At 44.8% G+C, this 22,680-nt stretch overlaps 1 protein-coding gene across 1 annotated transcript in view; it reads left to right on the top strand.

Moving 5' to 3' along the window:
• The window catches only part of slc20a1b (solute carrier family 20 member 1b), a 47,912-nt gene that overhangs the window by 5,698 nt on the left and 19,534 nt on the right, over window positions 1-22,680 (top strand). Inside the window, exons 4-5 of the mRNA XM_084325245.1 lie at window positions 1,663-1,748; window positions 6,295-6,391. Coding sequence (XP_084181371.1) covers window positions 1,663-1,748; window positions 6,295-6,391 — 183 coding nt within the window. The remainder of the gene's footprint in view (window positions 1-1,662; window positions 1,749-6,294; window positions 6,392-22,680) is intronic.

Genomic DNA, 22,680 nt, shown 5'->3' with positions numbered 1-22,680 from the left:
GTCGCCTGCTCAGCAAGGGTAGGATCTGGAGAGAGGTAGTGTGACCTCCCACACGTTACACTCTCCCGGTGAGAATCTGCGCGGCCAGGCTGGCTGCCGGCTGGCTGCACATGCGTCGGAGGAAAGCATGTGACAGTCTCCGGCCTCTCGGACCAACAGTAGGGGAAAGTGCGCAACAACCAGGAAGGGGGTTGGGAATTGGCCTAACGACTAACAGTGGGATGGGAGAAAAATCGGAAAAAGGAGGGGGAAAAAGATAATAATAAAAAAAAGTTATAGCCCTGCAAAGAAGGTAAACATCTCCATAGGGTTACAGCACTGGCAGACTGGGCCCAAGGATGGGTACAATGCATGGTGGACAATGTGTTAACAACACAACATAACACAGTGATAACAATAATACACAGGACAGTTCTCAAACAACAATAATAATTATAATAATGACAAGACTATTAGAAATAATAAATACAGAATATCAAAACATAACTAATAAATACCAAATGCACAGTAAAAATAAAAGACAACACATTCCGCCCCTTCCGGGAAGTGACCACTTCCGTGCCGTCCATTAACCCTATGTAAACCTAGGCCTGGGCGATATTGCCTCTATATGACATCACGATATTTTTTGGCTATGCCTATGTCACGATTCACGATATTTTGACATTTCTTCTAAAGCACTTAAAAATGCTTGATTTGACCCTTTGAAGCATACAGTCACGCCAACATGATTATTAAAATAGTCCCTGCAACATATGTCTGCATTAAACCATGAAGATGCTTTCAAAAATGATTGTATTAAAAGTTTCTAAAAATCTAAAAGAGTAGTCTACTGATACACTAATACAGGAACAAATTTAACATCCAAGACAATTTATATAAAAACTCTTGGGTGCCTAAGACTTTTGCACAGTAGGCCTACTGTGTTTTCTATCCACTTTAGCCAAAAATACACGCACTACTGTGAGAAGATAATTTATTATTATCTGCAATGTTATAACATCCTACTGGTAAACAAAACACTGTAAAGGTGTGTGTGCATCATCATCATATATATAAAAAAAATGAATTGCCATAACATTTATAAACTACTGATAAAGAACACAACAAACCATGAATATGAAATGTATTTATTTAATTATAAAAGTACATCACAGCAATAATAAGAGTGTAATGTTAAGTTGCTCACCACCTCATAACATGTACATACAATTTTGTAACACTTTTAAATGAACAAACATGTTCTACTATCCTTTCTATTTCTCACCCCTTTTTCAACTATTTCTTACCCCCTCCCTCCGTCCCTCAACCTTAAACCTCAACATTGAGCAACATTCTGATTCATTTGTACTGACTTATTTAAAAATTCTACCGACCTGACATCATGTTAGAAGGGGTATAATATTTCATCTATGGCACAATGAAATCTAATGAGAGGTATGTGGCTGGTTGAAGTTTTCAACTAGCAGATCTATTCTGGGCTTGGTTTTTGAAAGTGCTATTCTGAGGTCATGCTGAGCATTTAGTCTGTTTCTGTATTTGTTTTTCAGGTATGCTAGAGTAGAACACCCAGATTCACATAAGTATGTGGTGCCCAACTGAATCAACGCATATACAGCTTTTTTATAAATAAACCCATCTTAATGTTTGTTTCCTGTGTAGTGGCTTCTTGGTTCCTGTCTCCTCTCCTGTCTGGGATAATGTCGGGAGTTGTCTTCTACATTGTTCGCACGTTCATCTTGCACAAGGTAAGGAGCATGGAGCTGTGGAGTGGAGACGGTCTATATAACTATGGGCTGTGGTAGTTTAACCAGACGGTCTATATAACTAAGGGCTGTGGTAGTTTAACCAGACGGTCTATATAACTAAGGGCTGTGGTAGTTTAACCAGACGGTCTATATAACTAAGGGCTGTGGTAGTTTAACCAGACGGTCTATATAACTAAGGGCTGTGGTAGTTTAACCAGACGGTCTATATAACTAAGGGCTGTGGTAGTTTAACCAGACGGTCTATATAACTAAGGGCTGTGGTAGTTTAACCAGACGGTCTATATAACTAAGGGTTGTGGTAGTTTAACCAGACAGTCTATATAACTAAGGGCTGTGGTAGTTTAACCAGACGGTCTATATAACTAAGGGCTGTGGTAGTTTAACCAGACGGTCTATATAACTAAGGGCTGTGGTAGTTTAACCAGACGGTCTATATAACTAAGGGCTGTGGTAGTTTAACCAGACGGTCTATATAACTAAGGGCTGTGGTAGTTTAACCAGACGGTCTATATAACTAAGGGCTGTGGTAGTTTAACCAGACGGTCTATATAACTAAGGGCTGTGGTAGTTTAACCAGACGGTCTATATAACTAAGGGCTGTGGTAGTTTAACCAGAGACGGTCTGTATAACTAAGGGCTGTGGTAGTTTAACCAGACGGTCTATATAACTAAGGGATGTGGTAGTTTAACCAGACGGTCTATATAACTAAGGGCTGTGGTAGTTTAACCAGACGGTCTGTATAACTAAGGGTTGTGGTAGTTTAACCAGACGGTCTGTATAACTAAGGGCTGTGGTAGTTTAACCAGACGGTCTATATAACTAAGGGCTGTGGTAGTTTAACCAGACGGTCTATATAACTAAGGGCTGTGGTAGTTTAACCAGACGGTCTATATAACTAAGGGCTGTGGTAGTTTAACCAGACGGTCTATATAACTAAGGGCTGTGGTAGTTTAACCAGAGATGGTCTATATAACTAAGGGCTGTGGTAGTTTAACCAGAGATGGTCTATATAACTAAGGGCTGTGGTAGTTTAACCAGACGGTCTATATAACTAAGGGCTGTGGTAGTTTAACCAGACGGTCTATATAAATAAGGGCTGTGGTAGTTTAACCAGACGGTCTATATAACTAAGGGCTGTGGTAGTTTAACCAGACGGTCTATATAACTAAGGGCTGTGGTAGTTTAACCAGAGACGGTCTATATAACTAAGGGTTGTGGTAGTTTAACCAGACGGTCTGTATAACTAAGGGCTGTGGTAGTTTAACCAGACGGTCTATATAACTAAGGGTTGTGGTAGTTTAACCAGACGGTCTGTATAACTAAGGGCTGTGGTAGTTTAACCAGACGGTCTATATAACTAAGGGCTGTGGTAGTTTAACCAGACGGTCTATATAACTAAGGGCTGTGGTAGTTTAACCAGACGGTCTATATAACTAAGGGCTGTGGTAGTTTAACCAGACGGTCTATATAACTAAGGGCTGTGGTAGTTTAACCAGACGGTCTATATAACTAACTAAGGGCTGTGGTAGTTTAACCAGACGGTCTATATAACTAAGGGCTGTGGTAGTTTAACCAGACGGTCTATATAACTGAGGGCTGTGGTAGTTTAACCAGACGGTCTATATAACTGAGGGCTGTGGTAGTTTAACCAGACGGTCTATATAACTAAGGGCTGTGGTAGTTTAACCAGACGGTCTATATAACTAAGGGCTGTGGTAGTTTAACCAGACGGTCTATATAACTAAGGGCTGTGGTAGTTTAACCAGACGGTCTATATAACTAAGGGCTGTGGTAGTTTAACCAGACGGTCTATATAACTAAGGGCTGTGGTAGTTTAACCAGACGGTCTATATAACTAAGGGCTGTGGTAGTTTAACCAGACGGTCTATATAACTGAGGGCTGTGGTAGTTTAACCAGACGGTCTATATAACTGAGGGCTGTGGTAGTTTAACCAGAGACGGTCTGTATAACTGAGGGCTGTGGTAGTTTAACCAGACGGTCTATATAACTAAGGGCTGTGGTAGTTTAACCAGACGGTCTATATAACTAAGGGCTGTGGTAGTTTAACCAGACGGTCTGTATAACTAAGGGCTGTGGTAGTTTAACCAGACGGTCTATATAACTAAGGGCTGTGGTTAGTGATGCACGATATATCGGCCGCCGATATAATATCGGCCGATATGGCCGTTTTTTTACACATCGGTATCGGTCCGATATCAAGATAGGGCCGATATTTATAAAAAATAAATACATTTTTTTTTTTTTTTTTTTTTTTTTTACATGTTTTGGCCTTAAATAGTTTCAAAATATCAGTCATTTCTGAAAATAAGTTACAAAAGTAAAAAAAAATATGCGTTTTGGAAAATAGCTCTTTATTTGATTATCATAAAAAAGTGTTTTCTATACAGAGATATCGACATCGGTAAATATCGGTATCGGCCAGAACAGCAATATTAATATCGGTTATCGGTATCGGCCACAATTTTCACATCGGTGCATCACTAGCTGTGGTAGTTTAACCAGACGGTCTATATAACTGAGGGCTGTGGTAGTTTAACCAGACGGTCTATATAACTAAGGGCTGTGGTAGTTTAACCAGACTGTCTATATAACTGAGGGCTGTGGTAGTTACCTCTAGCGGAACTTTGTGAAAAAGGTGCTAGCGGGTGTGGATATCCTCAAAGGGAATACATAATGCGTCTATAAGCAGAACACTGTATAGCTAGCCCATTAATCTCGTGTCAAAGATGTTTTTCAGACTTCAAGGGCTAATATATGCCTCTAGATACAGAGTCTTGAGCTGCCTGTTTGCTCATCTACACTTTCCCCTCACTCACTGTTGTCTGTTTACTGAGCCGTCTGGTGGTTTTGGTTTTGGTGACTCATGCCCGGCATCAAAAACAGACCCGTACGCACTCGGCCCAATGCAGTTGCGGGTAGTTTTGTTATTTCGGTGCATAGCGTCGAGCCACAACGTTAATATTTCCTCTCGTAGAAGGGGTGAGAGCTGGTTGTGTTAGTTAGTATCATGTCTCGTTCTTCTTGTAGAAAGGGTGAGAGCTGGTTGTGTTAGTTAGTATCATGTCTCCTGTTCTTGTAGAAAGGGTGAGAGCTGGTTGTGTTAGTTGGTATCATGGCTTGTTCTTCTTGTAGAAAGGGTGAGAGCTGGTTGTGTTAGTTAGTATCATGTCTCCTGTTCTTGTAGAAAGGGTGAGAGCTGGTTGTGTTAGTTGGTATCATGGCTTGTTCTTCTTGTAGAAAGGGTGAGAGCTGGTTGTGTTAGTTAGTATCATGTCTCCTGTTCTTGTAGAAAGGGTGAGAGCTGGTTGTGTTAGTTGGTATCATGGCTTGTTCTTCTTGTAGAAAGGGTGAGAGCTGGTTGTGTTAGTTAGTATCATGTCTCCTGTTCTTGTAGAAAGGGTGAGAGCTGGTTGTGTTAGTTGGTATCATGGCTTGTTCTTCTTGTAGAAAGGGTGAGAGCTGGTTGTGTTAGTTAGTATCATGTCTCCTGTTCTTGTAGAAAGGGTGAGAGCTGGTTGTGTTAGTTGGTGTATCATGGCTTGTTCTTCTTGTAGAAAGGGTGAGAGCTGGTTGTGTTAGTTGGTATCATGGCTTGTTCTTCTTGTAGAAAGGGTGAGAGCTGGTTGTAGTGATGCACGATATATCGGCCGCCGATATAATATCGGCCGATATGGCCGTTTTTTTACACATCGGTATCGGTCCGATATCAAGATGGGGCCGATATTTATTATTAAAAAAAAATCTTTTTTTTTCTTGCATGTTTTGGCCTTAAATAGTTTCAAAATATCAGTCATTTCTGAAAATAAGTTACAAAAGTAAAAAAAATATGCGTTTTGGAAAATAGCTCTTTATTTGATTATCATAAAAAAGTGTTTTCTATACAGAGATATCGACATCGGTAAATATCGGTATCGGCCAGAACAGCAATATTAATATCGGACTTATCGGTTATCGGTATCGGCCACAATTTTCACATCGGTGCATCACTAGCTGGTTGTGTTAGTTAGTATCATGTCTCCTGGTCTTGTAGAAAGGGTGAGAGCTGGTTGTGTTAGTTAGTATCATGTCTCCTGTTCTTGTAGAAAGGGAGAGAGCTGGTTGTGTTAGTTAGTATCATGTCTCCTGGTCTTGTAGAAAGGGTGAGAGCTGGTTGTGTTAGTTAGTAACCATGTCTCCTGGTCTTGTAGAAAGGGTGAGAGCTGGTTGTGTTAGTTAGTATCATGTCTCCTGTTCTTGTAGAAAGGGAGAGAGCTGGTTGTGTTAGTTAGTATCATGTCTCCTGTTCTGGTAGAAAGGGTGAGAGCTGGTTGTGTTAGTTAGTATCATGTCTCCTGGTCTTGTAGAAAGGGAGAGAGCTGGTTGTGTTAGTTAGTATCATGTCTCCTGGTCTTGTAGAAAGGGTGAGAGCTGGTTGTGTTAGTTAGTAACCATGTCTCCTGGTCTTGTAGAAAGGGTGAGATCTGGTTGTGTTAGTTAGTAACCATGTCTCGTTCTTCTTGCAGAAAGATCCGGTGCCCAACGGTCTGCGGGCCCTACCGGTCTTCTATGCCATCACCATGGGCATCAACCTGTTCTCCATCATGTACACTGGCGCTCCGAGTGAGTATCCCTGTCCTCCCGGCCACAGACTGAAATAACCCTCCTCCCAGACGGGCCGGATGCTGCCCACCCTTATTCCAGCCTCAGCCAGACTGGGCCCGTTTGTGTTGAGCACGTGTTCTGGGCTGTGGGTTTGTGTGGGTCGGGAGCCGGAGTGAGTGAATGTTCACAACAGGCGCGGCCGGCAGCGGCACAAATGAGACTTTATTCTTGACGTCAGTGTCTGCCTTTTTCCCCACATGGAGGAGGCACACAGGAGGAAGGAGGGGGTTTAAAATGGCCTAGATGTTTTATTGCCTCACTGCTTTGTACTTAGCTGTGTTTTTGTTGATGTTTTTATACCATTCCTGGTGGAGAAACTCTTATTAAATGAGCAACTTCTGCTCCTTGTGTTCTTATACCTACAGGGCTGATGGAGTCAGCTGGCCTGGGTCTTTAACCAAGGCTTCAGGCCAGAGGACCGCCACATCTCACTGATGTGTGTGTATAGGAGAACACACACACACACACACACACACACACACATAGGAGAACACACACACATAGGAGATGACTTGCAGTAGCAGAGCCCACAGTCCTGAGTAGCAACACCTCCCTCCCTCCCTCGTGGCAAATTGATGGCTCAGCCTTTCAAATGTCTTTAATCCATATCACATTAACACTTACCTGACCCCTCTCCCCAACCCTTCAATCAACGATTTAACTCTTGGTGACTCTTTTTGTGCTTCGAAGAATGTAGACTCGGGACAGACTGGGATCAGATATTTCATATTGGTGTACAGTGTGGACATACTGGGAACCATAGACTCCCCAACAAACACCCGTACCAACTAACCCTACGTCTAAGACCAACTCATTAAACCCAAGACGAGCTAAACTAAACCCAAGACCAACTCATTAAACCCAATTCGAGCTAAACTAAACCCAAGACAAACTAACTAAACCCAAGAACATCTACCTACGTCCAAGACCAACTCATTAAACCCAAGACGAGCTAAACTAAACCCAAGACCAACTCATTAAACCCAATTCGAGCTAAACTAAACCCAAGACAAACTAACTAAACCCAAGAACATCTACCTACGTCCAAGACCAACTCATTAAACCCAAGACGAGCTAAACTAAACCCAAGAACATCTACCTCTATACCCAAGACCAACTAACTCTACACCCAAGACCAGCTAACGCTTAACTAAACCCAAGACGGACTTAGACTCGTAGTCTAACTGATTCCTGACAGGCCCCTAGTCTATAACTTTACTCCTAGTCTATAACTGATTCCTAGTTTATAACTGATTCCTAACAAGTCCCTAGTCTGTAGGCTCAATTAGCCTGGGATTATCCCCTGGGATTATCCCGGATATGTGGCCACACTTGGCCTCTCACCGCCCCGTGTCATAGAAGGATTATACAATTAACCCAAGGTAGAGTATGCTTGCATCTTCACACTGTCCATTAAGAGCCACTGTATCCAGGGGCTGATGGTATTTTAAAAACAATCCATTGGACGTAGACAGGCCCTCCATGGCTGGGTGGGGGTGGTTAGACAGGCCCTCCATGGCTGCGTGGGGGTGGTTAGACAGGCCCTCCATGGCTGCGTGGGGGTGGTTAGACGGGCCCTCCATGGCTGGGTGGGGGTGGTTAGACAGGCCCTCCATGGCTGGGTGGGGGTGGTTAGACAGGCCCTCCATGGCTGGGTGGGGGTGGTTAGACGGGCCCTCCATGGCTGGGTGGGGGTGGTTAGACGGGCCCTCCATGGCTGGGTGGGGGTGGTTAGACCAGGGCTGTACGTAAACTTTTTTTGCACATAGCACTGGTGCTACAGAGGTTGATCGTTTTGTAGCACAGGCCAAAATCTTGTTATATTTGTAACAGTCACAAATGTGCCTATTGTATTTGTGTTATTTAGTTGCAGTGCCATGTTTGGCTGTCATTTTCATGCTGACAAGTTGACGTCACACAGCCAGACACGTTACATGTAAGGAATTATGGGATTTGGTGTTGGGTGTATGGACTCTACTAGGGGTGGGAATCACCAGTTTCATCACGATACGATATTGATTCTTTGGACAACGATACGATACAATGCAGGTGCCTGCAATCGATATGAGATGATATCATAAGCCCATTTAACACAATCGGTAACATTTAGATCAACTCAAAAAAGCTCTTCCAGACATTTAAATAAACTATTTATTGTTTTTAATACAAATAGACCTCCTGTTCACTATAAAGTGCCACGTTTTGATATATTGAGCTTTAAACTTTAAGTAAATTTGTTTTGGAACACGCAACCTAAAACCCCTTCCTCTCCCAAACCGTTCCTGCAATTGTTTTATGTTTCATGATGATCATGAATACATTTATTATGTATTGTATTTTTTATGTTTAAATATCAACATTATCTGTCCACCCTCGGTACATTTAGTATCAATATAATATACTCGTCTGACTTCATCTGATCTTTTCAAACGCGCACACACACAGAGGGAGAATGCCCCCCCTCCCCACTCTGCTGTTCTCTGTCGCTCTGAACAGGGTTTTAGCTTGTTGTTAGCTTATGCTAACGTAACGTTAATTCTGGTCTTAAACACGACGTGGTCATAAAGGAATGGAGAGGATTGCAAAGTATGTTCTATGCATTTGACCCGTTGCGGAATAAAACGGCAGGGATTTGTTTTGAGTGGCGAAATAGGCACACTAGCCTTGCTATGTTGCAATGTGCGTGTTCCAGACGCTACTGCTGCTACTGAGACGAGTCCTGCTGTGTTGTGAGCCGAGTGTATATTAGTTACGACACACAGGATTTTCAAAATAAGAGTATCGAAATGAACTGAGCGTTGCTAGCTGCCGGAGCCATAGTTATTATGGCTGGAGCTGCGCTTGGGCAGAAATGAGACCCGCCACATGATTTTCAAAATAAGAGTATCGATTGAACCGAATGCCTATCACACCAGTGCTACTGAAGTAAATCCATTCATCGCACAGACCGATGTTGCTGTAGCACGTGCGACATATATCTCGCACTGTACAGCCCTGGGTTAGACGGTTAGACCCTCCATGGCTGCGTGGGGGTGGTTAGACAGGACCTCCATGGCTGGGTGGGGGTGGTTAGACAGGCCCTCCAGAGCTGCGTGGGGGTGGTTAGACAGGCCCTCCAGAGCTGGGTGGGGGTGGTTAGAGGGGCCCTCCAGAGCTGCGTGGGGGTGGTTAGAGGGGCCCTCCAGAGCTGCGTGGGGGTGGTTAGACAGGCCCTCCATGGCTGCGTGGGGGTGGTTAGACAGGCCCTCCAGAGCTGCGTGGGGGTGGTTAGACAGGCCCTCCATGGCTGGTTGGTGGTTAGACGGGCCCTCCAGAGCTGCGTGGGGGTGGTTAGACAGGCCCTCCATGGCTGGTTGGTGGTTAGACGGGCCCTCCAGAGCTGCGTGGGGGTGGTTAGAGGGGCCCTCCAGAGCTGGGTGGGGGTGGTTAGAGGGGCCTTCCAGAGCTGGGTGGGGGTGGTTAGACAGGCCCTCCAGAGCTGGGTGGGGGTGGTTAGAGGGGCCCTCCAGAGCTGGGTGGGGGTGGTTAGACAGGCCCTCCAGAGCTGGGTGGGGGTGGTTAGAGGGGCCCTCCATGGCTGGTTGGGGGTGTTTAGACAGGCCCTCCATGGCTGGTTGGGGGTGGTTAGACAGGCCCTCCATGGCTGGTTGGGGGTGGTTAGACAGGCCCTCCATGGCTGGTTGGGGGTGGTTAGACGGGCCCTTCATGGCTGCGTGGGGGTCAGGGTTTCCGTTAGATTTTTTTTTGCAGGTCTGAGTAGGGCTGGGCGATATAACGATAACGATAAATATTGCGATATATTTTAATAATCGATATCGAAATAAAATATATATATATATATTTTTTTTTTTAATATATATATATTTTTTTGTTTGACCTGCAACAGGGCAGTTTTAAAACCAGAGACAGTGGACAGACTTGTCTTTCTTGCCTGCAACTTAAAGTAATGGCTTTGCTTGTCCAAATGACAATGACAATACTGACCAAATTGAGATTTATTTTTCTCTTGTCCATTTATTTTGTTTGCTTTCTAATTTAAAATACAGTTTGAAACCGTCTGTACACAGTAGGCTATGTGTGCTAGCAGAGCTAGTCTCCAGTCATGAGTCACGGTGCACATGTGCTGTGGTTTGTCCACCAAAAAAGCGCCAAAAGATCGAAAAGAAACTAGCAGAGCCAGAACTGTTCAACTCCCCTGGAGCCACAGCCAGCAGAGAAGCTGGTTTACTTTAGCTTTTAAACCAGCTGCAGCCTGAGAACTGGAGTGTGAGGGGATGTAACACTAAAGATGGCGGCAATGACAAAGAATTGCTGCAAAATAAACATACATCTGTTTATTTTTTTTTTAATAAATATACTTATAACAATTTCGATAATTATCAATATCGAGAAATATGATAACATTATCATATCGTTATCGCGATATGATTTTTTTCCATATCGCCCAGCCCTAAATCTACCGGACAAATGGGATCAATTCCGGTCAGAGTTTATTGAGCTTAAAAACAATTGATAGGCCTATATAAAGAATGACATCCTCAAGGCATTTATAATATTTTAACTTAAAACTAGGCTACTTTTGCATATATACAGTCATTAATATATTCCAAATAAAATGAGTCCCTCGAGACTTCGTGCTGCTGCCGACTTGAGGTGTCGGTGGGCAGTCTGCCCGACATTAATAAACAGCAGTCTGTTATAATCACATTTTTATGAGCTAACGAATTCCGTTATATTGGACATTTGTATTAATTATATCACATTTACATTTACATTTAGTCATTTAGCTGACGCTTTTATCCAAAGCGACTTACAAGTTCTGTACGACAAGCCATCAGGAAGAGCACAACTCTATCAGCTGAGTAACAATGTTCATCAAGCGAAGAACTGAGAAATTTGGCAGAGAGAGACGGCAACATTATCATGGGTTTGCGTGATGTATATCTCCACCTCCCAACGACTTGGTGCTGGTCATAATGTCCGGTGAAAATAATTCCCTCTAAGCACAATTTGATTATTTGAATTGTATTAAAATAGGCTAAAATTAAATAGCCTATGCGATGAACGAAACAATCATTACATTTGTTTCATCGTTGCTTCACCAAGCAGCCGGTCTAATAATGACATCGCTGTTGTCAGCGCGAGCTTGCTGCTGCTAGATTTGCGAGAAGCATCCAGCTGCAGACCCACAGAGCAGCAGTGTTTTCAGGTCCGGTCGGGGGACCGCTCAGCAGCGCCCCCCACCCAACAGTTGAATTGCCAATGGCTGAATTGGAGTACTGCACTGTGCCGGCAAAGCTGGGGGATTCTGTGGGTCTGCAGCTGCATGCTTTTCGCAAATCTAGCAGCAGCAAGCTCGCGCTGACACAGCGTTGTCTGAGATGTTCCGATACCATTTTTCCCTTTCCGATCCGATTTGGGTATCGGCCGATACCGATATTTATCCGATACCAGTGCATACAAAAAAAAATATATATATATATATAAATTATACTTTATTTAATTTTTTTTACAGATACTGTTATACTGTTTTTTAGTAATAACTAGAACGTATGGTATTTATTCAACAACAGGTGATTGTATAGATTTGTATTAGTATCATTAATCAATGAGTATGGGCTGCAGCACTGCAGATATACCCTACTCCAATGATCCACACGGACATTAAACGGTGTTGCACTCGCTACTCAGTGGCTCTGCAGATATACCCTATTCAGTCTGTAAGCTAGTGGCAGATAGAACGTTCATGTTGTGATTTTTGATGCAAAATAAATATTCAACATTCTCTTTTGAAACTCCGCCTCAGACTCTTATCCTTTGGCACTTGCTGTACTTTGCTTGCAGGTCTGCAGCCATTATTGCTGGATAATGAATAGCACCAACTTTAGACACGGTAACGTTATCAAGCTAAGCTAACTGACCTAGCTCGTCTTCCCGCATTGACATTTGATAACGTTAGTAATAGTCAGCTAACGCTAGTCCGTAGCTACTTAACTTAAATACAATTCACCGTGGGTGCATTATTGTTGATAGACGGTCACGGACAGTGTTAGGTCCTGGAGAAAGGACAGGCGATCATCTGATTTGATGTAACGTTAAAGCGGATGTTGTTCCAACTAGCTATCTTACCAGCTAATGCTATCATAACACCAGCCAAACACATCCCGATTCCCGTCCGAGCTCCCCGTCACACCGCACTGTCGGGGACAATGGAATTTAAGAAAGTGTATCTGCTGTTAAAATGACACAGCATCACACTTTAAAACATGTTCATTTTATAATCCTCACTCTCCGCAGGACTCGGCAGGAGATAAATTACATCATGGGATCGGAGGCTAGAATTTACGTGTACTCGCCGATACCGATACCAGCATTTTAGGCAGTATCGGCGGCATTTCCGATACTGGTATCGGTATCGGAACAACTCTAATTATTAGACAGACCTGCTTGGTGAAGCAACGATGAAACAAATGTAATGATTGTTTCGTTCATCGCATAGGCTATTTAATTTTAGCCTATTTTAATATTCAAATAATCAAATTGTGCTTAGAGGGAATTATTTTCACCGGACATTATGACCGGAGAGATTCTTGGTTGGGTGGGGCATAACAAAAAATATTGTTTGTTTCCGGTTGCCGACCGACTGCCAATTTAGGTGCAACCCAATATATTTTATGAGTTTAAAAAAAAAAGCCTTTTTTTTAATAAAGTTTCATAGAAATCTTAGTCAAACCTTTAGTATTATGGATATTAAACATGCTGGCAGAGTACATGCATCCATGTTGTTGTGAACATTTTAATTAAATAAAGAAATTCCCTATCCATAGTTGCCGTGGGAAAGAATAAAATAAAAAAATAAAATAAATTCCCTAATAAATTCCCTAATTACCATGCCTTAACGGACAACCAACAGGAAACAAACTATTTTTTTTATGCCTGGGGGTGGTTAGACGAGCCCTTCTTGGCTGGGTGCGAGTGGTGTGGGGGTGCAGAAGAGTGTTATTGGCAGTCCTGGCCACATTGGAATGCCAGCATTTCATTGGCTGTGGACTACTGCTAGTGTAACTGCATCAGCAGCGAGACTGTTTTGAGTCACGGCAGCAGACTGCACACTGGCTCTCCGGACAAACTGTTCTCTGGGCGGCTGCTCCAGTAATCATCACACGGCACATTCCTCTGGTCCACCTCCACGCTGACGCCAGAGACCTCAGGGCCGCTGTGAGAATGTACAGGTCGCCACCAGATGCTTTACAGATGAGACTTCTCGGGCAGCTTGTAAATCTCCTTTTTTAAAACCAGAATGCTGCAGAGTAACACTAGTAGTGAGATATGAGTGGAGTTAGGAATGTATTTCTTGGTATGAGGCTAATACATGTAGACATTCCAGAGGGCTTGAGCACAGTGTCCCCAGAGCAGACTGGTATTCAGTCAGTGCCTTGCTCAAGGACACTTTGACAGGGATTGACACGTTGCCTGGTGCAGTGTTTCAACCTGTGACCTTTTTTTAGGTAACCACCAGACCATGAGAATAATTCTGACCGATCAGCAGGACCTGATCCCAGACCTGTTGCTAGGGCTGCTGCGCTATTGATTTTTTCCTTACCGCACAAATTAGTGAAGCCTTTCAAACCGCCGCGGTAACCGCAATACCAAAAATGTAATGTTCAAATAATTGGTCCCTAAATAAACTTTTCGAATGAATTTTTTTCTGTAGTAGTCTATTCTTTATAGCCTCTAGTCTAATGTTAAATGTCTATCTTTATTCCAGTGTCATTAAAGAGGATGACTTTGCAGCAGGAATATTTGTTGAAAACAGCTGGCTGTTCTTGAAACTGCTGGTCGCGACTCGCGGTAGCTAACGTTAACCAAACGCTTGGTTCAATAACCAACTAGGAATTAATTGACTGTCCTATCCATCTGCATAACAGATAATAACGTCATGGAATCATTTGTTCAACCCAGTGGCCAGCGAATTAACACCAGCTAAAGCTAGTGATGGATCCGGTTATTACATGGGGCTTAATCAAGAGTTAAACTGCTCACTCAGCCCTATCGTTACATTAGATGGCCAACAGTTTAATCCCCAACGTTATGTGTAGATGGCGAGTGGAAACTTTCGAACACATGGCGTGAAGAAAATAGGCTATACACAACTATAATTATTATTATAAATTGTGATGGCGACACCGCGGTAACCGCGGCAGCCCTACCTGTTGCTGTTCTAAAAGCAGGCCTGGTCCTCAGAACATTATCCAGAGCTTCAATGTTTATAGTTTTGGGGTGCTTTCAGGTGTCTTATCACAGGAGAAGTGTTCTGGTTGAGGGGGAATTTGAGTAGGTCAGCTATGGTGATAATGAGTGCGGCAGTCATTTGTAAAATGCCAGACAACATGTAAATGTGTCCATGTTGACACATTAATTATTTAGCTTGGCCACAGTGACATGCTTATTTACGTCGCCCTATGCCTCCTAGTCAAACTATGTTTATGTTACTTGGGAATGTCACCCATCTTAAGAATTCACATATGATCTTCCTGTGCCCCAGGACAGTTAGGTCAGTATTTGTGAACACGTACTACCACTCCTAATGGGAGAGAGCAGCCTCCAATCTGATTTTAACTGGGATAGAAGAACTGTCCTGGGGCAACACTGAACTGTCCTGGGGCACAGGAAGAACATACTGACTGAACTGTCCTGGGGCACAGGAAGAACATGAACTGTCCTGGGGCACAGGAAGAACATACTGACTGAACTGTCCTGGGACACAGGGAGAACATACTGACTGAACTGTCCTGGGGCAACACTGAACTGTCCTGGGACACAGGAAGAACATACTGACTGAACTGTCCTGGGACACAGGGAGAACATACTGACTGAACTGTCCTGGGGCAACACTGAACTGTCCTGGGACACAGGAAGAACATACTGACTGAACTGTCCTGGGGCACAGGAAGAACATACTGACTGAACTGTCCTGGGACACAGGGAGAACATACTGACTGAACTGTCCTGGGGCAACACTGAACTGTCCTGGGACACAGGAAGAACATACTGACTGAACTGTCCTGGGACACAGGGAGAACATACTGACTGAACTGTCCTGGGGCAACACTGAACTGTCCTGGGACACAGGAAGAACATACTGACTGAACTGTCCTGGGGCACAGGAAGAACATACTGACTGAACTGTCCTGGGACACAGGGAGAACATACTGACTGAACTGTCCTGGGGCACAAGAAGAACATACTGACTGAACTGTCCTGGGACACAGGAAGAACATACTGACTGAACTGTCCTGGGACACAGGGAGAACATAATGACTGAACTGTCCTGGGGCAACACTGAACTGTCCTGGGGCACAGGGAGAACATACTGACTGAACTGTCCTGGGGCACAGGAAGAACATACTGAACTGTCCTGGGGCTAGGGATGGGTATCGTTAGTATTTTATCGATACTACTACTCTTATTGATACTGCTTAACGGTTCGGTACTTTGTCGCTACTCTTATCGGTTCTTTTTGCTTTAGCAAAAAAATGATTAGGAACAGAATCGACATTGCTTTATTATTCTTTTATATAACTATATTACTGCACATGGCTACTTTTTTATCAATTAATACAAGCAGTCAGATAAATTAACTATTTTGGGACTTTTTATTTTATTTAGTAGTAGTGGTCCTGAGTTAAGCTGGTCCACCCATCCGATGTAAAGGCTAACTTTGGCACATCTTTAAGCTCTGTGATAACATCAGTGTGTTACTGAGGACATTCCTGCAGGGAGGGATATATTTGCAGTTGAGAGCATTGGTCATCTCCCTACAGTAAAGATTAGAAATGATTGAATTATTGTAAATTTGTGTAGAGTGGTGGGAATAGCTGCTTCAATAATAACTTATAACAACAACAGACAAGTTAGACAAAAAAATATATACAAAAAAAAACGGTATACACTGAATGATTAGTTGTTGTTACCTAAATTCCTTGGACTCCACTGTAGAGAACGGGTGCAGGCCTTTGACAACAAACTTTGTCACAGCCCTGTGACACTCGTTCACCCTATCCTGTCATCCTTCCTCTAGCTGCTAGGGAGAAAGGACTTTGGGTGGTGGAGGTAGAGGGAGGATGTGTGGTGGTGCCGGGCTCACTGGGCTGGGACATGGTGGCTGACGCCTCAGCTTGACGATCTATAAAACGTTTTTAGATTGTAGTATTTGTAGCTAAACAATTATTTTGTTTATTAGCCTATTTGTAATAATTCGTTATTAGCCTAGGCAACTCCGTATCTTGGCTTACCGGCTGCAGTGGACGTGGATGCAGATGGAACACTGCGCGCAAGGCAGTCGAATACGGCACATTTCTGCACTAATATCATGTTTTGCCAACATGTTTTGATAAATTGCTCGTATTGCCACCCTTACTGGCAAATGTTTTGTTGCACTTGTGGCAACTTGCGTTGTCGGCATTGACTCTTGTAAAGTATATCCATACTTTCGAACGCTTCGCTCTATCCGCCATCACGACTCACGAGTGCATGCAGAGGCAGAGCTGTCTGTGTCAGCACGGAGACAGCAGTTAAGAAGTACCCGCGTATGTGTAGGACTATCGCGACTCGCGAGGAGTGTGTGTAATAATGGCTTGTTGCGGCTCGCTTCTCGTGCAGAGACAAAGAGGAGAGATCGTTTGCAACTTTTAAATAATAATAATAATTTCTCTAGAGTATCGATAGCAGTACCGATGACGTCGGAGCTTATAAATACTCCGGTCTTTTCTAATATAGTACCGGTTCCCGTTTAGAACCGGGGTCCGGGGGTCATCCCTACCTGGGGCACAGGAAGAACATACTGAACTGTCCTGGGACACAGGAAGAACATACTGACTGAACTGTCCTGGGACACAGGAAGAACATACTGACTGAACTGTCCTGGGACACAGGAAGAACATACTGACTGAACTGTCCTGGGACACAGGAAGAACATACTGACTGAACCAGCGTTTCCGTTAGCCGGTAATTACCGGTATTTGACCGGCAAAATCTGTTGAAGTCCGACATATTTAATCTCTCCGGTCATAATGTCCGGTGAAAATAATTCCCTCTAAACACAATTAGATAATTTGAATTGTATTAAAATAGGCTAAAATTAAATAGCCTATGCGATGAACGAAACAAACAATCATTACATTTGTTTCATCGTTGCTTCACCAAGCAGCCGGTCTAATAATGACATCCTGTTGTCAGCGCGAGCTGGCTGCTGATATATTTGCGAGAAGCATCCATCTGCCGGCCGGAAGGGTGCAGTACTCCAATTCAGCCATTGGCAATTCAGCTGTTGGGTGGGGGCGCTGCTGAGCGGTTTCCAGACCGGACCTAAAAACACTGCTGCTCCATGCTTCACGTAAATCTAGCAGCAGCAAGCTCGCGCTGACAACATAATGTCATTATTAGACCGGCTGCTTGGTGAAGCAACGATGAAACAAATGATTGTTTCGTTCATCGCATAGGCTATTTAATTTTAGCCTATTTTAATACAATTCAAATAATCAAATTGTTTTTAGAGGGAATTATTTTCACAGGACATTATGACCAGCACCAAGTCGTTGGGAGGTGGAGTCATCACGCAAACCCACGATAATGTTGCCGTCTCTCTCTGCCAAATTTCTCATTTCTTCGCTTGATATAATTAATACAAATGTCCAATATAACGGAATTCGTTAGCTCATAAAAATGTGATTATAACGGACTGCTGTTTATTAAGGTCGGGCAGACTGCCCACCGACACCTCAAGTCGGCAGCAGCACGAAGTCTCGGGACTTATTTTATTTGGAATATATTAATGACTGTATATACGCAAAAGTAGCCTAGTTTTAAGTTAAAATATTATAAATGCCTTGATCATGTCATTCTTTATATAGGCCTATCAATTGTTTTTAAGCTCAATAAACTCTGACCGGAATTTATCCCATTTGTCCGGTAGATTGAAATCTACTGGACACTCAGACCTGCAAAAAAAAATTATAACGGAAACCCTGGACTGAACTGTCCTGGGACACAGGAAGAACATACTGACTGAACTGTCCTGGCATTCTCCTAGCGGCATTCTCACATGCTGACTTGACTTGTATTGTGAGGATTCATCCGACACCCTCTTAACTGATGACCATATACGCTTTCCGCCTGGCTTCCCCTCTGAGAAACAAGCAGCCTCTAACTTGGGTTGCCTAGGCGACGCTAAGCAACCAAGCAACCAGCTATTCAGCCCACAGCCCTGTGAAGCGGCAGTCATTGTGGACCTGTTCAACACGTGTTAAATATCAAGTGGCACATGGAGACTCTGACCCGACAGACTTGTCACTAGACATCTCGGAGACCACTGCACTCGTGGAGCACAATTTTTTTTTTTTTTACAGTCTAGAATTCCACCCAACAACACACTTCCCCTTAAAGCTGATAAGAGGCCAGGAAAAGAAAAACGTGTCAATGGTTGCCTGGCTACGTTCTGTTGAATGACGTGCATTAGAGATACAGTGGTTATTTCAGAATCCCTAATGCTGTCCAATGTCCAGAACTGTTGGTTGGTTAGAGAATTTTGAAATGCTTGACTTTTCCCTTGTCCTCTAGGGTAGTTGATACGTCTTCAGGATAGTTTATATGTCCTCAGGATAGTTTGTCATCTAGGATGGTAGATATGTCCTAGGGTAGAGTCTATATATCATCCAGGTTAGTCGACATGTCCTCTTGGATGGTCCTAATCCAGGTATTAAAGTTATACAGAGTGAGGGCCTGATGGTTTAGTTACAGGTGACTAATGGTTCTACTAGGCCAGGGCCTGATGGTTTAGTTACAGGTGACTAATGGTTCTACTAGGCCAGGGCCTGATGGTTTAGTTACAGGTGACTAATGGTTCTACTAGGCCAGGGCCTGATGGTTTAGTTACAGGTGACTAATGGTTCTACTAGGCCAGGGCCTGATGGTTTAGTTACAGGTGACTAATGGTTCTACTAGGCCAGGGCCTGATGGTTTAGTTACAGGTGACTAATGGTTCTACTAGGCCAGGGCCTGATGGTTTAGTTACAGGTGACTAATGGTTCTACTAGGCCAGGGCCTGATGGTTTAGTTACAGGTGACTAATGGTTCTACTAGGCCAGGGCCTGATGGTTTAGTTACAGGTGACTAATGGTTCTACTAGGCCAGGGCCTGATGGTTTAGTTACAGGTGACTAATGGTTCTACTAGGCCAGGGCCTGATGGTTTAGTTACAGGTGACTAATGGTTCTACTAGGCCAGGGCCTGATGGTTTTAGTTATAATTAGGGCTGACCTCGACTAGTCGACTGCCAATCTCTCAGTCGAATGCAGTCGATTTTTGGATCATTCCATTTAGGGGGGGGGGGGGGGGGGGGGGGGGGTGCTTAACGTCTGATTTTTAAGTTAAACTGCCAGTCGACTATTGGCTAATTTTGGCCAATCAAAGTCTACTATACAAATCCTCAGTCGGGGACGGGCCCAGTTACAATAGACTGATGTAAGGCCAGACGCTGTAAAGGACAACGTGTCGAGTGAGTCATTTTAACTGTCATGTTATTGTGTAATGAATATAGGCCACGGGACGCAGGGAGGGGTTTGGAGCCCAGCCGTGGTAAAATTCCACTTCCTCACTGTCCCATTCATCCCTGCGTGCTGCGGTTTACACTCCCTCTATTGTGCGAGTGTGTTTATCACCGGGCCAAACCCAACGCGAGCGTGGCTATTGTTTATGGAGACGTGACCTACTAAAGGTCATTGACACGGGGGGGGTCTATCTCCACACTAATCTGGCTCCTCGTGTCCCGTTCCCTGCTCCCTAACTCTTTTAACCCATACACCCTAGGAGTGTTGGTCTGACTGACTGGTGTCCAGCTGTCTCGGAACGTGTCTCGCATTCCACTGAGAGACGGGAGGCTCAGCTGTTGTGGTTGCAGCGCCCCGCCTGCCTGCCCCCCTCCTGGCTTCTGGTTACGTAACTGAACGCACGCGGAGCTCTGCGGTCCGACTGCAGCATGTGAGCGAGCCAGCCAGGCAACAGACTAGTGTTGACTCTGCAGCGTGTGAGAGAGCCAGGCAACAGAGTAGTGTTGACTCTGCAGCGTGTGAGGGAGCCAGGCAACAGAGTAGTGTTGACTCTGCAGCGTGTGAGGGAGCCAGGCGACACAGACAGCAGTATGGACTCTGCAGCGTGTGAGGGAGCCAGGCGACACAGACAGCAGTATGGACTCTGCAGCGTGTGAGGGAGCCAGGCGACACAGACAGCAGTATGGACTCTGCAGCGTGTGAGGGAGCCAGGCGACACAGACAGCAGTATGGACTCTGCAGCGTGTGAGGGAGCCAGGCGACACAGACAGCAGTATGGACTCTGCAGCGTGTGAGGGAGCCAGGCGACACAGACAGCAGTATGGACTCTGCAGCGTGTGAGGGAGCCAGGCGACACAGACAGCAGTATGGACTCTGCAGCGTGTGAGGGAGCCAGGCGACACAGACAGCAGTATGGACTCTGCAGCGTGTGAGGGAGCCAGGCGACACAGACAGCAGTATGGACTCTGCAGCGTGTGAGGGAGCCAGGCGACACAGACAGCAGTATGGACTCTGCAGCGTGTGAGGGAGCCAGGCGACACAGACAGCAGTATGGACTCTGCAGCGTGTGAGGGAGCCAGGCGACACAGACAGCAGTATGGACTCTGCAGCGTGTGAGGGAGCCAGGCGACACAGACAGCAGTATGGACTCTGCAGCGTGTGAGGGAGCCAGGCGACACAGACAGCAGTATGGACTCTGCAGCGTGTGAGGGAGCCAGGCGACACAGACAGCAGTATGGACTCTGCAGCGTGTGAGGGAGCCAGGCGACACAGACAGCAGTATGGACTCTGCAGCGTGTGAGGGAGCCAGGCGACACAGACAGCAGTATGGACTCTGCAGCGTGTCAGGGAGCCAGGCGACACAGCGTGGACTCTGGCCTAGTAAGGAACGCAGCAGCGATCGAGGCCAAGTCTTATCTGTTTGTTTTTCATCTTTTTTTTTTAACGAGGCGCCGATCAAGGTCACCTCTCACCAGACTCTGGGAGCAGCAGCTGACCACACTGCTGACTCGCCTCTCTATCGCAGGACGGCGGCTCCATCCCCAGGGAGAGAGGGAGCTCTGCTCAGCCTGTCGGCACCACGCAGCACTGTGTCTCTCCCTCTCTCTCTCTCTCCGTACCGCAGTCTTGGCAGAAGGATACCTTTATGCTACAGCACTCTACTAAATTAACTCACTAAATCACCCCCCCTTTCTCCTTGTTTTTTAAATGTATCCTGCCAACTGATATCTTGAGGTGTGTGTGTGTTGCCACATCTCTCTACCTTCACCCCTTACCTAGCTCTCCTCTGAGGGTCAGCATGACATGCTCCCCATATCGGAGCGGCACACGATGGCCTGGAGTGTTGTGACCAGTCTGTCTTTAAGAGCTACTGTCCATAATCTAATCGATAACATAACCGGCAGATTGATGAGGACAATTATAGTTTGTTGCAGCCCTAGTTTCCTATGTGACGATGCTAGTTGCTACATCCTGTTGTTAAACCCCGTGTTCCATAGGGTAGATGCTAGATCCCACAGCCCTCAAGGACATTTTTACATGGTGGGAGTGGTGAGGGTACGTTACATAGGGGTTATGTTGGATAAGCGATGGGTGTATATGGGTAGGGTAAGATGAGTGATGGGTGTATATGGGTAGGGTAAGATGAGTGATGGGTGTATATGGGTAGGGTAAGATGAGTGATGGGTTTATATGGGTAGGGTAAGATGAGTGATGGGTGTATATGGGTAGGGTAAGATCGATGAGTGATAAGTGTGTGGTTGGGGTATGATGAGGGATAGGTGTATAATGGGAATTATGAGTTGCAACTTGGCCATAAAAGTGACGACCCCCAATAAAACCCACATGAAGCTGTGTGATCCAGCATGTTTATTTACTTCCTGTTGAACCCTGCATTTTAATGTGGTGTCTCCTCTCTGGGGGAAATGCATTCTAATCCTACTTCCAGGTTGAAACTAGGATGATAAACTAACAATAATATATGAAGGTAATATTTGAAGGGCGGCTAGGTGGTGCAGTGGGCAAGGTGCTCACCACCAATGCAGGAGACGCTGGGTTCGAGCCCAGCTCTCCGCATTGCTATCAGCTTGGCTGGTCGTTCATACTAATACAATTGGCAGTATTAGGGGGTGGGAAGCTGGTG

The sequence above is a fragment of the Notolepis coatsorum genome (genome assembly GCF_963971535.1).
Source record: "Notolepis coatsorum genome assembly, chromosome: 11".
Lineage (NCBI taxonomy): Eukaryota > Metazoa > Chordata > Actinopteri > Aulopiformes > Paralepididae > Notolepis > Notolepis coatsorum.
The sequence above is the reverse complement of the archived record's forward strand: the minus strand, read 5'-3'. Positions and strand labels throughout refer to the sequence as shown.